Raw genomic sequence first — 15,553 nt, 5'->3', positions numbered from 1 at the left:
CACTTTAGCTAATGGGGCCTCCTGCTGCTGCGGCGCCGCTGGAGTACGATTTCTGTTCTCATCCTGAAGCCATGTTCTTAACCCGAGGTACTATTTCTGGGTTAGCGGAGTCTGTAACCTGAAGCGTCTGTAACCTGAGGTACCACTGTACATTGGTTTCCTGATGCTCCAACAGTGAAACTCTATGCTCCTCATCCTCAAATCCCTTCTCTTTTTGCTTATTCATGCTTCATCCTTTATTGCTAGGGCATGCCATTTTATCATGAACCAAACTGGGTTATTGTTAAATAGCAGGGGATAACAGAACAATAATTAATACTACTACTACTATTGCTACTAGATTTCTGCTTCTAAAAGTTTTAAGAACTAAGCAGTAGCTGATATGCAGATATGAACTCATTAAAATTGTCCACAGTTGAGCAATTGTACCAAACTAAAAACACCCACAACATCTGGGTGGATATATTTTTTTTTAAAAAAACCCTTAACTGGAACCATTTGAGACGAGTGTGGTGGGATCCCTACTACCTCTTGGCTCCAGAAAAAGCTTTAAAACATGATATAATGAAATGCAAATGTTCGCAAATTGTGTACAAATGCTCAGATTAAAAGATTACAACACTTACTACTGAGAGAGATATCCTAATCACTATGATTTCTAGGGTGATATTTTTAGACAACCTAAGCTATTCCTCTCTTCTATTACTTCATTCCTTAAAAAAACACACCCCAAAACACCACTCTTCAGTTCTTTATTTTCCAGAATACATGAGACTGACTTCCGTGTGGTTGAGAGATGGAGTGCAAAAAGACCCCAGAAGGATTCTAACGCAAAAGGCTGAAAGCTGTGTTGCCTCTGCACCATTTTGATAACCAAAATGTTTGATGTCTTAGTATGTTTTGGTATATGCTGTGAGCCACCCAGAGTGGCTCGGGAAACGCAGCCAGATGGGCAGAGTATAAATATTATTTTGGTGCTGGTGTTTAATACAAATGTGTGAAGTCCAATTTCTTCCACCAGAAAGCAATGGATCTTCAAGCATGCAGTGTTGGTAGCACTCACTTCTATACCTAAAGGCCCTTTCAGTTTACACCTCTTCTATCTTTGCTTCACAGGAAACAGACTGGAAAGCTCTGTGCTGTTGTATCACATATGCTCAGTCAGTCATGATGTCTATCCCCTGCTGCATTCAAGGCTCAGTGTTTGCCACACCTGCATACCATCCAATGCTTTGAAGCCAAAATCTGGGAAGCCATTTTCCTGGACGCCATCTCTCCGTTTTTAATCATGAGAGCATGGTGGCCATTTTGGTTGTTGTGATCTCACATGATTTTGTGCTGCAGCCCCCCCCCAAGTGCTTTTTTTGGGCACAGTGCCCAAAAACTTGTGTTGTTTTTTAAAAAAAATGATATTTATTGAAGCAAAAGAATTTTTTTAAAAAATACACACACAAAAAAGACAAAATTACAAAAAGGGAAAGAAAACAGAATCATGAGGGGGGAAAAGAAGAAAAAATAAAACCATCCTTATCAAATTCTCCAAATTCCATTACCTTCTTTCCATGACCTTCTCCTCCTCCCATCTCTTGTATCTTGATTAATAATTATCGCAGCTTGTGTTTTGAGGCACAGCATAAGATCAGCACCCCCAAAAGTGTTTTTTTCTGAGGGAAATCTTACTGCAAAATCGTGTGAGATCACAGCAACCAAAATGGCCACCGTACTCTTGCCAGGTATGCACCTGGGGGTTGTTTGGGGTGGGCCTTTTCTGCTGAATCCTGAATCGCCTTCTCCTCCTCTCATTTTCAAAACATTCTTAAATTGTTATTTTTCTTACAGGCATATTACTGGGAATATTACAACTCCCCTCAGACTTAACCAGCACAGCGAACGATCAGGGAGTGATAGCGAGTTCTGGAGGGCCACAGTCTACCCTTCCATGCTGTGGACACAGATCTGCAAATGCTAAAGAAATTCAAATTCTGCATCAAGAAACTATGGCCAGGATTCTGTGCACCTTCTGCACCAGTGTGGAAGTGGGGCGTAGACACAGCTTTGCCCATCAAGAATTGGTAATATTTGACCAATAAACAAACCTATGCAACAGTAGTACAAGCTACTGGGTATATACTGCCTCAAATTGTGGTAACCATGGTTTGTAGTTGGACAACAGCCATGCAGCTGCCCATCAGCACACTTGAAAGCTGTGCAGATCAGGGTGGGGTGCTTGAGAATGAGTGCCAAAAAATGCAACAGTTGTAATCAAATATTAAATGTTATGCACACCAAGACCTGCATGGATCCAACTCTGCATGGTCTGAAGGAAAATCACAGCATGAAAAAATCATATTAAGGCACAGATGGCTGAAAAGATTTTGGGGCCTGAGACAAAAAACAAATGATAGCAAAAATATAATACTACTACAACAAGACGAAAACCCACACAGTGGCATTTTGATGCCCTTTGGTGCACCAAAACCTGCCATGTAAGATGTGCTACCTACATCCTTGTCACCAGTAGGATTGGCTCTGTCTGAATGGGCTCCACAAATGGGACTTGCAAAAAAGGTTGCCAGATGGAGTGAGCTCCTGTTCAGTGTGGCAGGAGCTAGCCAGGATCTTCCAGATTCCATTCTACCCCCTAGGTTTTACAGCCCTCCCCGACCCAAGTCAGTCAGCATTCTGCTGTCACTGCCTCACTGAGCATGGTCATTGCGCTCTTTTGGGGTGCCCCACCTCTAGTTTTTCTACACTTCTCATTAATTTTCATTTAAGACTTGGGGTTCCCCCATACCTCCTGAGGCCTCCCTCTTGTGCACAGACAGTGCCATTTGGGCTACATAAGGATCCACACTTGGAGAATGTGTTTTTGGTATGCCTAGGATATAAATCGGTTGCACTGATTTTGGAAGGGGTTTCAATCTGGACTCTTGCTGTGCCTGTATACAGCAGTAGGTCTGGACTCTCATTCACAGCATATCCCTAGCATCCACCGCCGGTTCTCATAGCTACCCACCCACGGGCCCCGCTTCAGTTGTCTGTCTCTTTCTCATGATCCCTGTCTCTTGCTCATCCTCTCCACAACCTCTCTCTCACACACAACCTCCTCCCCCTCTTCCTTGTCTGTTTCACTCCCCGCTCAAGCCTTCCTTATTTCTTATGAAGGGCCAGGAGCGCTTCTCTCGGCGGCTTGCTTGAATGTAGGAACAGAGCCAGAATTCATCTTTAAGCGCTGAAACTGGACACCATTTTATCAGTGGCCTGGAATGGGAAATTGGAGCCTGGGATGAGAGAGCTGAATAACTTGAGCTTGTTTTCATTTCATGTTTAATTTCCTGCAGGCTTAGCTCAGCCTTTCCGCTTCTTCCACCAGCTTCCCAGGGTTTTATGGGAGAAAAGGGATCAAGATATATTACTTCTCGCTTTGCTTTTTGTTGTGTTTTGTTTTTTCTTCACCCAGGCGGTGATTTTGCTACAGCAAAGTTTTGACATTTCCACCTTGCTTTCAAGACCCCGCCACATCACAGGGTCACCCATGGAAAAGATTTTCATTAACAAGCGAGCACTCAGGGGACGGACGGACGTTTCTTGGCACTCAGCACAGTGGAAGGAGGCAAGTTTGTAAGCTAGGCAACAGGCTGCCAGAAAGAAACCACCAACTGGGGGAAAGCAACTGGGAGCAACGCTGGGTGGATGTTCCTGTGCTACGTGGAAGCAGGGATGCTGGATCCCTTTTCTGTCCTCAGGGACCCATTAAGCTCCTTAAACTGAATCAGACCTACACTGATTGGCAGCAGCTTTCCAAGGTCTCTGACAAACTCTGTGGCAATGCTTACTACAGGAGCATTTAACTCAAGATGCTGGTGATCACAGGGGAGGCTTCTGAATACAATGCATAAACTCTTTCACTGAGCTTTGCCCCTTCCCTAAAGAAGTATTGTGAATGGATGTGTATGATCGCTTCCCTTTTCGACTGGCACTCAAGTCAACTTAAACATTCAGCATAGAGCAGGCCCATTCCACATAACACAGGGCAGCAAATCTGAGCTTGCTCCTAATTGTCCTCTTGGCAGGGAGCCACAGTCAATCCTTGCTTGCCTGATCAGCATACCTGTGTAATACATAACCTTGCAATGGTCCGTCTTCTCCCAGCTCCTGCTCAGCATGCTGCTCAGGTGAGGTGGGCAGGTGGGACAGGGAGCACCTCCAGTCAGGGCAGCAGCTGCAGAGGTGCATCCCTAAAATTTTTTTTTGCGCCTGAGGCAATAGCTCCCCCCCCACACACACACACTATGCTTCTGGCTGCAGCCACCACACCATTCTACCTGAGTCCCCTAATCTAGCCTGCTCTTTGCTCCCCCAGCTAGCCTGTTGCCCTTGGGTATGGTAAAGGACCTTTTAATTAAAGAACCTTTTAATGAGGGTGAAAGAGGAGAGCGCAAAATATGGTCTGAAGCTCAACATCAAAAAAACGAAGATCATGGCCACTGGTCCCATCACCTCCTGGCAAATAGAAGGGGAAGAAATGGAGGCAGTGAGAGATTTTACTTTCTTGGGCTCCATGATCACTGCAGATGGTGACAGCAGACACGAAATTAAAAGACGCCTGCTCCTTGGGAGAAAGGCGATGGCAAACCTAGACAGCATCTTAAAAAGCAGAGACATCACCTTGCCAACAAAGGTCCGTATAGTTAAAGCCATGGTTTTCCCAGTAGTGATGTATGGAAGTGAGAGCTGGACCATCAAGAAGGCTGATCGCCGAAGAATTGATGCTTTTGAATTATGGTGCTGGAGGAGACTCTTGAGAGTCCCATGGACTGCAAGAAGATCAAACGTATCAGCCCTGAGTGCTCACTGGAAGGACAGATCGTGAAGCTGAGGCTCCAATACTTTGGCCACCTCATGAGAAGAGAAGACTCCCTGGAAAAGACCCTGATGTTGGGAAAGATGGAGGGCACAAAGAGAAGGGGATGACAGAGGACGAGATGGTTGGACAGTGTTCTCGAAGCTACAAACATGAGTCTGACCAAACTGTGGGAGGCAGTGGAAGACAGGAGTGCCTGGCGTGCTGTGGTCCATGGGGTCATGAAGAGTCGGACACGACACGACTAAACGACTAAACAACAACAATGGTAAAGGATGCTCTTCCATCACCTGTGTCAAAGTAAGATTCATCTTCCAGTCTGGTTGGATTCTGTATGTGGAATGCGGGGGAAGAAATCTTGGACTTTGTCTCAGGCAGCCAAAAAAAAAAATGCCTTGAGCCAGCCCTGGAGCTCAGTATAATTTCTGCTGACTGGTAGTGGCTTTCTAGGCCTTCAGACAGGGCACCTTCCCATCTCTACCGAGAGATGCCAGGGATTGAACCTGGAACCTTCTGAATAAGCAGGTGAGAAGGAACAATTGGGAGTCTGCTTTAAAGTCCTGATTGTTCCTTTGTGGCCATGTCTCTACCTGTCCCACAACTGATGTCACCTCAGGTGTGGTTTAGGAAAAGTGGCTTAGTGAAACAAATCAGGACCCCTGTCGGGCCTAATTAGGCTCACAGTCCAGAGATGTCTCACCTCAGTTCTACATGTTCCTGGACTACAATTCCCACTCTCCCTGAGCATTGGACCCAGCTGGCTAATGGGAGTTGAAGTTCAATAACATCTGGAGGGCCACATTCCGCCTTCCTGCTTCACTGCTTTGAGAGGAGCTTCTTTTGTAGAAAGTGTTTGTGTGTACAGAGCAAGAGGTGCAAGGCCTACATGCAAACGTTATGGGGCAAATTTTTCTTTATTGCCTTTAGACACCAGCTGTGGAGATTAAAATCCAAAGCAGTCGGAAAAGTGGCCTCTTTCAGCACCTGGAAGGGAGCCAAGTTGCAAGGAGGTGGGGGAAAGCCTCATAACTGAAAGCTCTGCAGGGTTTACTGCAGACAGAACCCACAAAGTTATAATTGCTCTCTGGGTGAGCTCTTCTCCAGGTGCCTGGCTTCTGCTCAGGTATCTTACTACTCAAGTGTGAACTTGGGAGAGATTTAGGACTGACTAGAAAACCAGGCACTCTTGAATGGTGTTGAATCCTTTCTCCACCCCTATCAATCTGGCCTTGTCCCTCACTTTTGTGCTGGCCTCATTTTCATTAGGAACGATAGAGGATCAACACCATCTTTCTGATCTCTCTGGGCCTATAGGCACCTTTCAACGCTCTGAACAGTCTGATTTTACTAGACTGCTTGGAGGTGGGTGGGAGATGGTGGTGAAGTCACTTTGGTCATTTCTTAATTGACCAATCCCAAGTAGGGTTGTTGAAGCACACAAAATTCAGTCTTAAGATAAGTTCTTAACCCGAGGTACCACTGTAGTCTATTTGAAACCATCCAGAGGTTTGGTATAATGAGTAGAGCCATGACCTCACTTTTATTTATTTCTCTTTTTCCACCAACACCGGAACTGCAATCTGTCAGATAACAGGCTAAATAGACAGTGTTAAGGAGAGTAAAACTAAATTCAGTCAAGATGGCTAGAAGTTGCTACATAGTTCACTAGTCACATGAGAACAGTTAGGACATTGTCATTGAGGGGCACATCGGGGATTAGGGATGAATGTGTCTTAAATGGATTTATAAAGGGAATTTGGTGGTTCTGACTCAACAGAGGTTTGCCAGCATATGACCACCTCTTGTATCAAGTGTTGTTTTTGTTCAAGTTGTTTGGGCATTTTGGGGTCTCTTCAAAAAAGCCTTCAATATTATATGGAAATATATATATGCAAACCAATATGTATACTGTACATAAGATGTAGAGATTCAAGACCCATGCAGTACAATATTTATACAGCATACTTTTATCAGAATTAATGCATATGTATTTTTATACAGTCATGCATAGTTGTATGTATCTGTTTATACGCTGGTTACTTTAGCAAACCTGGCATGTACGGTACCTTGCTTCTTAAACTTAATCCGTTTCGGGAGTCCGCTTGACTCCCGAAACTGTTCGAAAACCAAGGTGTGGCTTCTGATTGGCTGCAGGAGCTTCTTGCACTCAAGCGGAAGCTGAGTCGGATGTACAGCTTCCGAAAAACATTCGCAAACCGGAACACTTACTTCCAGGTTTGCGGCGTTCAGGAGCCAAGCCGTTCAAGTACCAAGGTACCACTGTATTATGCAAGAATTTTTCATATTCTTAGCAGAACAAAACAAGAATTAAAACAAAATCTGTGCATATAAGCTCAACGTCGAGATTTTCTGAAAATTCTATCATAAAATATTATAAGCAGCGGTAAATGTAAAAGAAAAAAAAAGGGGGGGGACTGGAGGGCATTCTGGTTTTCCTGAACTCATCCCCATAGTTCTTACCTGAACTCGGGCTTCAGTGAGATCTGTCCTCATGGCTAACTGCTCCCTGGCATAGACATCTGGGTAGTGGGTCTTCTGAAAGACCTTTTCCAGCTCTTCCAGCTGATAGCTGGTGAAGGTGGTGCGGTTCCGCCTCTTCTTGCCCTTGTTGCTCTCTGAGTCAGTCTTGTCCATCGGGCTGGGGAGGTTGCTACTCGCCCTCTCCTGGGATACCTTCACTCCGGTCTCTTTCACGCTGAGGTAACTGCCATCCATCCCGGCAGGATCTGAGCCTGGCTGCAGCTCGGCCTCTCCCAGAGAACTCTCTTTAGCTGTGTATGTGGTGGTGGGGGAAACGGGAGCAGGGAAGGAGATAAAGGAAACATAAAGCTGTGGATAAAATGAATGAGGCTGAGCTGGATTTACACCAGTGTAGAAAGGAAGAAGGTATGCACAGGGAAGGGTTGAGATGGGCAGATAAGGAAGGGAGGAGAAAGAGGCGAGTCAGGAGGAAGAACTTTTAAGAAGCGAGGAAGGCCGACCATTTGGCTTAGGCCATATATGAAAGGTGAAGGAAGCAGCTGGAGACCTATAAAATAAATAAAAGGATTCTGTTTTTAATGACTTAAGGAAGATTAGCTCTAGTTTCCACGCTGTCAGGGATTTGAATTTGTCTTGCTAGTTCGGCTGTGGTTTCCTGTGCTGAAGCAGATTACCGAAGGGCGTGTAACTGACGATAAGGAGGATATCAAACATATATATTATATATGCTTACACAGGGTGTTCCGTTTATTAGAGAACATGCATTCTGCTTTTTATTCTGCAAATGCAATCACATTGCACAGTGCTATCTTGTTCACACAGCCTAAGTGTGAGGAAGTAGGGGGGAATCCAAAATGCTCAAATATTAAGGAAATGAATCTTTCACACAGATGTTGCGCTGCAGGTCAAATTAACCCACACATGAAAGAATGCAGTGGTGTAACTTGCAATCCTGTGTGTGTCTACTCAGAAGTAAGTCACACTGAGTTCAGTGGGGTATTCTCACAGTTAAGTGGGTATACGATTTCAGCCCTACAAGTCTAGCAGTTGTATTCTTTCTCCTTCAGCCAGTTTAGCACTTCCTCTGCCCGTATTTGGTTGTGTCCCTTCTTCAACGAAGCAGACATTATATGATTACATATCCTACCCGTGGCAACCTGCTGCAGCAAAACCTTTCCCCAGCACCTAATAACAATGTTCCTCTTCAGGGCTCTAGTCAGTTTGGAACAGGATAGTGTTATTCAAACAGGGTTTGAATAAACACTTACAATTGAGAAAAAACAAAATAATGTAAAACATTAATAATTTGGTTCAGAAGGAGGAATATAAGATGATTACAATGGAGACTATCAAGTAGGGTTATATAACAGTGCAGAACTAACAAATGTACTAAAGAAACCAGATGGGGAAGTTGGGGGGAAGCCGTAGGATGGGGGGAGGGGGAATACTGGGGGTGTATTGTTTGTGTTTTTTAAATATGTGAATATATTATGATGATGAAATATAAAACTAGAAAACCAATAAAAATATTAATAATAATATTTTTTTAAAAAAGAGGATAGTGGCTACACCATAAAATATACATGAGGGAAGGTGTCACATAATGTGCAAAATAAACTTTTTGTGGTAGATAAGCTTTGTCTCACATGCCACATTCCTGAAAGAGGAATAATGGTATATTTTAAGTTAATGCCACTATTGTAAATGTATTTTACCTAAAGTTACTCCTATTGATTTTTATGGAGTTATACTTTCAAGTAAACAGGATTACAGCCAGGGCTTTTCTTCAGCCAGAACTCATTGGAACTCAGTTCCAACACTTCTCAGGTGAGTCCCATTGCCATTATAAGAGAACAAGGGAGGCATTCATGGTGAGTTTTGGTACCTCTTTTTCTAGAAAAATAGCACTGACTATGGCCTTAATTTAACTTCGACTTCATGACCCAGTTATTTTTACACATCACTTGGGAAGACAGGCGAACTAATATCAGTGTACTGGAAGAAGCAAAGATCACCAGTGCTGAAGCAATGATTCTTCAACATCATCTTCGTTGGACTGGTCATGTTGTGTGGATGCCTGATGATCGTCTTCCAAAGCAACTAATCTATTCTGAACTTAAAAATGGAAAGCATAATGCTTGTGGTCAACAAAAGAGGTTTAAAGACTGTCTCAGAGCAAATCTTAAAAAAAAGTAGTATAAACACTGACAACTGGGAAACACTGGCCTGCGAGCGCTCCAGTTGGAGAACAGCCTTTATCAAAGGTGTCATGGGCTTTGAAGACACTCAAACTCAGGATGCAAGGGAGAAATGTGCTATGAGGAAGGCACGCTTGGCAAATCCACATTGTGATCAACTCCCACCCGGAAACCAATGTTCCCACTGTGGAAGGACATGTGGATCCAGAACTGGCCACCACAGTCACTTATGAACTCATTGTTAAAACTGTGTTTATGGAAGAGAATCTTACTCAGCTATGAGTGATCGCCAAAGAAGAAGAAAGAAGATCATTTCCATAAGATAACTTCCTTTCCTTCAAGCAATCACTGGGGTCTAGCAATGGGGAGAAAGATTACAGTGGGTGAGAGCAAGTGATGTGTAGGATGGAGTCCTTGCTCCCTCTTCTCTCTTGGGTGTCAGTCAAAGAGAGGAGCCTTGTGGCATTATTAGGCCTTGTGGTAGGATGGAAGTTTCAAGGATGGAGATGGGGAAAGGATACCTTTCTTCTACACTGTTCTGAAACATGCTCCCACTACTATTAGTACTATGGAAAGTCTGATTCAACAGAAGATTTAATAAGAATACCAGGAATTAAATGACTGCATATGTTTCGTTTCATAAGGGGGAAAAAAGATGTTAAGGATATAGTGAACAAGGGAATATAAAGACGTATAAAATAAACAAAATAGTGTGCTTTAATTTGTTGGAAGCTTCCCAGAGTGGCTGGGGTAACCCACTGAGATGGGTGATAGATGATAGATAGATGATGATGATTATTATTTATACCCCGCCCTCCCCAGCCAAGGCCAGGCTCAGATAGATAGATGATAGATAGATATAGATAGATAGATAGATAGATGATAGATATTTTATGCTGTAACTGAGAAGTTAAAAGAATAGTGGAACTTGTTTTCTCAAAAGCAACAAAACAACACAAATACAAATACCAAAAAGCCAAGCAAAAGCAGACTTAGGGTTTATCCCTACTTACCCTTTGCCCTATTCTTTCCAGGCAGAGGTCTGCACTTTAATACTCTGTGTCCAAGCATTGGTGGTGGTGGTGGTTGTTTTCTCTGAGCTTTCCCTATGAAAACCTGCTCTTTAAAGCTGAATTGGAGCAAACTTCAATTCAGGTTTTCCATGGATTGATGTTTGCTCTGATTGAACTTTAGAGAGTAGGGTTTCATGAAGAACCTCCAGAGCAACAACAAAAAAGTGGGGGCTTTAAACTGTGGACTGTGCCTGGAAAGAGCATGGGAATGTGTGGCCAGGTCCTTAGAAACAGAGTAAGAGAACATTATGATGCAACCACAGTCGAGCATTTATGGAGAGTGGTACTGAGAACAATATGCACAACTTTCTTACTGAAGTCTATAAGGTTGAGGGCTCATCTACACTGAACATGTCCCACAGCCAGAAAGCATGGGTCTGAGCAGTTTTCTGCTTGTTCTGTGCTTTCTAGGTATGAGTCTGAATGGTTTTCCGTTTGCCCCACTTTCCACCCTGGGAAAACTCGCTCTTTACTGCTGAATCGGAACAAATTTCAATCCATGGAAAATCCCATGAACATTTGTTCCAATTCAGTGGTAAGGAGCAGGTTTCCCCGGGGGAAAGCGGTGGGATAAGAGGAAGTGTGAACAAGCTCAGTATCTTTAACTTTATAAAATATTTACTGCATAATGGATTTCCGTTTGTAGACTTACAAAAATGCTTTATGAACATGTAAGAAAGCTTTCTGAATGATAAGTTAATGTTTCCAGAAAAAAATGCATAGCACCTAAAAGCAAACTTTAAAACAGTTGCAGTTATTAGTTTTTCCTAGAATTAAAATAATGTGTGCGTGTGTATACCCTTTCTTTTTTGAGCAAATTTTGCCAAACTACAGGTTTAGGACAGAGAGAAAATAAATACTTTAGAGTGTATTTGTTAACTCTTCCTTGAGGGTCCCTCTTTCTAGACTTTTTCCTGACCTTTAGATGTTCCTTCCTGTTAGACAATAAATGGAAAATTTATTAACTGGTTGCTATATAAGAACTAACTAAGCAATTGTAAACTGAGTGTGGAAAGCAATTGAGGGGTTTTTTTTAGCTGGTTGCTGGGTTGATTTTTCTGCCCAGAACCCCTAAAAAGGCCTCATGCTGAGCTGGGCACATTGGGAAAATCAGAAATTAGACCTGAGATGGAGGTCTGAATTGCAAATAGGTGACCGGCAAGCTATCAGTAGTGTACAAAGCAGTGTTTCTATTCCTCTAGGGCTGTTTTCATCCTTTGCCATTGAGTACTCAAGAAAAAGGAAAAGGGAATAGCTGCTATGATTGTATCAATCAATTTACTTTAAAAGAGTAAAGAGTAACTTAGGGTAGATTTCTTCAGATCACTTTAAAGTTATTTCTATTTCATCCTTTAGTAATAAACATCCAACCTTGCTCTACTCATCATAATAACCTGTAGAATAAACTAACTCCTACTTGTTACTGCAGGCAAACAAACATGCTTCTTGGTTGCTGGCTGAGTAGAGAATGCACCTAAAACTGAAAAGCAGAACAAAGGAAAGTCTGTGGGGTGGAGTCCAACTCTAGTCCATAATACAAAGTTCTAAAATTAAATTCTTCAAAAATCCTATAGGCTTTTTCTTTCAAGATCACTTAAGTAATTTTAGGGTGATTGTGCTGATGAAAAATCCACCCTCAGTTAGGGAAAGTCTTTAGAGAGAAAACCTTTGAGGGCACTTCCAGCTGAGGCTTTCGTTGTTCAACTGCACTGCCTTATTCACCAAACTTTTCAGAGGGTCCTATTCTTAAATTGCTCCTTTTTTTAAAAAAAAGCTATAGTTCTTTAAATGGAAGCTGTCATTGTCATGTTACATATTAAAATGACAATTCCCCTGCCCACAATAATAATAATAATAATCCTGGGGCAAGGGAAGCACAACTTTAAAAGGGTGGCACATCTACATTATGGTTGAATTACTGCCTTCTCCTTTGCCTTACAACTTAGCATTGTTTTCTCTTGGCTTAATTTTGCTGGTTGCATGAATTTTCGGTCCCTATTTCTTGCCAATTTTATTGTTGTTGCACTTTATGGTTTTTGGTTCAGCTTGTTTTTATTGTTCTGATTGTTAGCTGCTGTGAGCGGTTTCAACAATGGTGGAGGGGCGTGAGCATTTAAAATGAATGAACGGGGGGAAACAGCACATGACGTCAATCATGTGTCTTCCCACCCCACTGCCCACATTTTCTTATTTTGTCTAAGAAACTGCACAAACTGCCATCTCTAGCCAGTGGCCATTGGGATGGAGGGGGAGGAAGAGGTCAGGTATCTTAAATCTTTCATTTCTGCTGTTTTCCCCAAAAGAACATAAGAGCCCTGTTAGATCACACAAAGGGCATCAGCCTTCCTTTTCTCCTAGTGGCCAGCCATGGAAAGCTTCTAAGCAGGACATGAGTGAAACATTACTCTCCTCCCTTGTGATTCCCAGCAATTGGCATTCAGAGGCATACTGCCTCTGCCACTGTAAGCAAACCTTGTGTAATTCTGATGATAATTCAGCCCCCTCACGCTGTGCATTCATTAGATTTCGCCCAGGAACTGTCATCTGAAATTGGGTAATGGTTTGGAACCAATCAAAACACTTGTCGGGTATTTCATGGTCAACAATGAACAATGCTTCAATGAACTTTTGCTTTTGCTACCGAATTCCAGAAGTTCAGCTTGCAAAGTTTGGTCTTTGTGTGCTTTAGCCTTATAAAGTGCATATAATTGTGTGGAATGTCTCGCCGTGGTTCAGCAGACAGTGGATACGGGATGTTATGGTGAAGTTTGCCTTGCGGTCTACCCAGGAGACAGGAAGCAGAGTGTCAGGAAAGTGAAAGGGATGAAAAGCCTTAAATAGAAAGATATATCAAAGCCATTGGAAACATGGCAACGTCATGATTTAAAGGAGCCTGTTAAGTAACTATGCCCAGGGTCCAAAAAAATCATCCAACTAGAGAACTTTTCAATGCAATCCTATGCAAGAATAGGCAGAAGTAAATCACACTGTGTCGAGGAGGGCTTAATCCCAGGAAAGGTTACTTTGGATACTGAAGGGCATTTTAAAAATATTTTGTAATATGGCGTATGCACCAATTGTTCAAAAAAGCAGTGTTTGTGTAAAATGTTATATAGCAAAAGAACTTTACAGTCTTCATTTTTTGCACCAGCACCAAATTTCTGATGGAGACCTTGGACCAATTTTCCCAAGGACATCTAATGAACCATTGGCGGAGACAGAAACACAACAGCCTCAAATCAATGTTCAAGTCTTAAGTCGCTGGATACCTGTAGCACTTCAGCATGCAATTAAACTGACAGTCTGCCTAAGTCAATCCATCTATTGGAGTGATGTGTGAATTCAGTCAACACTGCATTGGGCAAGACAGCAAAAACTCAATGAGTTGCTGATTAAGTAAACTTTGGATTTGGGGAAACAAACCTAGGTCACAATTCTATTCACACACATATCTGGAAGTAAGCTCCACTAGAAACAATGGGGATTTCTTCCAAGTAAACATGCATAAGACTATGCTGGGCTGTTAATCCCTCTCCTGAACACACAAAAGCAAAGCAGGGTTGCTGATATGCGGGTGCAAGTCTTGTTGTTTATTTCATTTACATCTCTCTTTTCCCTTAAGGAGCTGTCCACAAGCTACTCACCCTCCTTTATCCTTATTACAGCCCCGTGAAGAAGGTTAAGCTAAAAGAGAATGACTGTCCCAACGCCATGAAGTCAGCTTCATTGATGAGCGGAATCTGAACCCGGCTGTCCCTGCAGGGAACTGGATCAAACCCTCTGAGGGCCACTTGTGTCATATGGATGGAACCACCCACCTGTCAATCACCTGGCATTGTAAGATATCAAGTCAGCAAGGGCTGCAAAGGAATAAGTGGGAGCAACACCCCCCCCAATGCATTCGTGATTCTTCTGATTCTTAATTAATGGGAGGAAATTTTCTGCCACCATGAGAAGAAAAGGGTGCCAAATAAAAGCAAGCATCATGTTTTGCCAGCAAAGGAAGAATCGGTGGCACATTTAGAATGCACTCCTGATTCTTTCTCCTTTAGACACAGCTTGGTTTCATATATGACATCAGGCCCTGGAAAGGTGGGTGAGGTTTGCCCTAATTCCTCACCCCTTCTCTAGTTGCTAGACCATGCAACAGGGAAGGGCTCTGTGGAGGAAGATGTAATGTATTCATCTACTCTTGGTGAAACTCTTTCCCTGCATTTCCAGTGTTTGGGCTGCGAGTGCCGTTCCTTATGCAACCAAAACGGCACCACCTATGCACAATGGGGAGGTATCAGAAGGCAAGTGAGAACCCAAAAGCATGCAGGAGTACTGAAATCTTTGGGGGGGGGGGAGAATCCTGAATCAGCCCAAGGAGAACTGAGTGTGCTCAGTAGCCACAGAATGCTGACTCAGAGACTGAGAGGGTGGTGGACAGAAAACAATTAAGAATGGAATGGAGCAGAGAGGCAGGAATCCCGAACCATGCTGCATTCCATGCTGCAACATTTTGTTGCAGGTGCAACTTGTCAGTCCTCCTGTAGTTTCTAGAAAGACATTTCTCCTTGACTCCTCAACTAGCTTTTGCCCAGATCTGAAGTGCCCAGGGAGTACAAATGCTGTCCCGTTATAAAGACTAACTTGTATCCTCCTTCGATGAATACAGCTGATTTCTTCCTTTGTTGCTTTCTCCCTCAGGGACTGAACAGAATCATCCTGCAAGCCAGATGCTGTTTGCAGGTCACCATCCGCAGTTTCAAAACCTCTGTGCATACATGCAGAATACGTATCTAATTCATCTGTTCATTATATTGTTCACAAAACATCAGTGGTTTCTGGGAATCATATGGGGGTTGGACCTTCTTCCTCAAAAAGGCATTGTCCTCTACTTCGGGGGCAGGGTTTCCGGGTCCAAATGTGGA

General features: G+C 43.0%; 1 protein-coding gene and 1 long non-coding RNA gene across 3 annotated transcripts in view; both read right to left on the bottom strand.

Annotated features, from left to right (window-relative positions):
• Positions 1-15,553, bottom strand: part of LOC309535004 — a 654,277-nt gene that overhangs the window by 222,205 nt on the left and 416,519 nt on the right. The window lies entirely within an intron of this gene.
• Positions 1-15,553, bottom strand: part of ALX4 (ALX homeobox 4) — a 68,685-nt gene that overhangs the window by 10,969 nt on the left and 42,163 nt on the right. For both annotated transcript variants that reach the window (XM_082226816.1, XM_082226815.1), the window contains exon 2: positions 7,346-7,656. In XM_082226816.1, the coding sequence (XP_082082942.1) occupies positions 7,346-7,600 (255 nt within the window). In that variant the 5' untranslated portion in view covers positions 7,601-7,656. The remainder of the gene's footprint in view (positions 1-7,345; positions 7,657-15,553) is intronic.

Source organism: Podarcis vaucheri (genome assembly GCF_965113315.1).
Source record: "Podarcis vaucheri genome assembly, chromosome: 1".
Classification (NCBI taxonomy): domain Eukaryota; kingdom Metazoa; phylum Chordata; class Lepidosauria; order Squamata; family Lacertidae; genus Podarcis; species Podarcis vaucheri.
The sequence above is the reverse complement of the archived record's forward strand: the minus strand, read 5'-3'. Positions and strand labels throughout refer to the sequence as shown.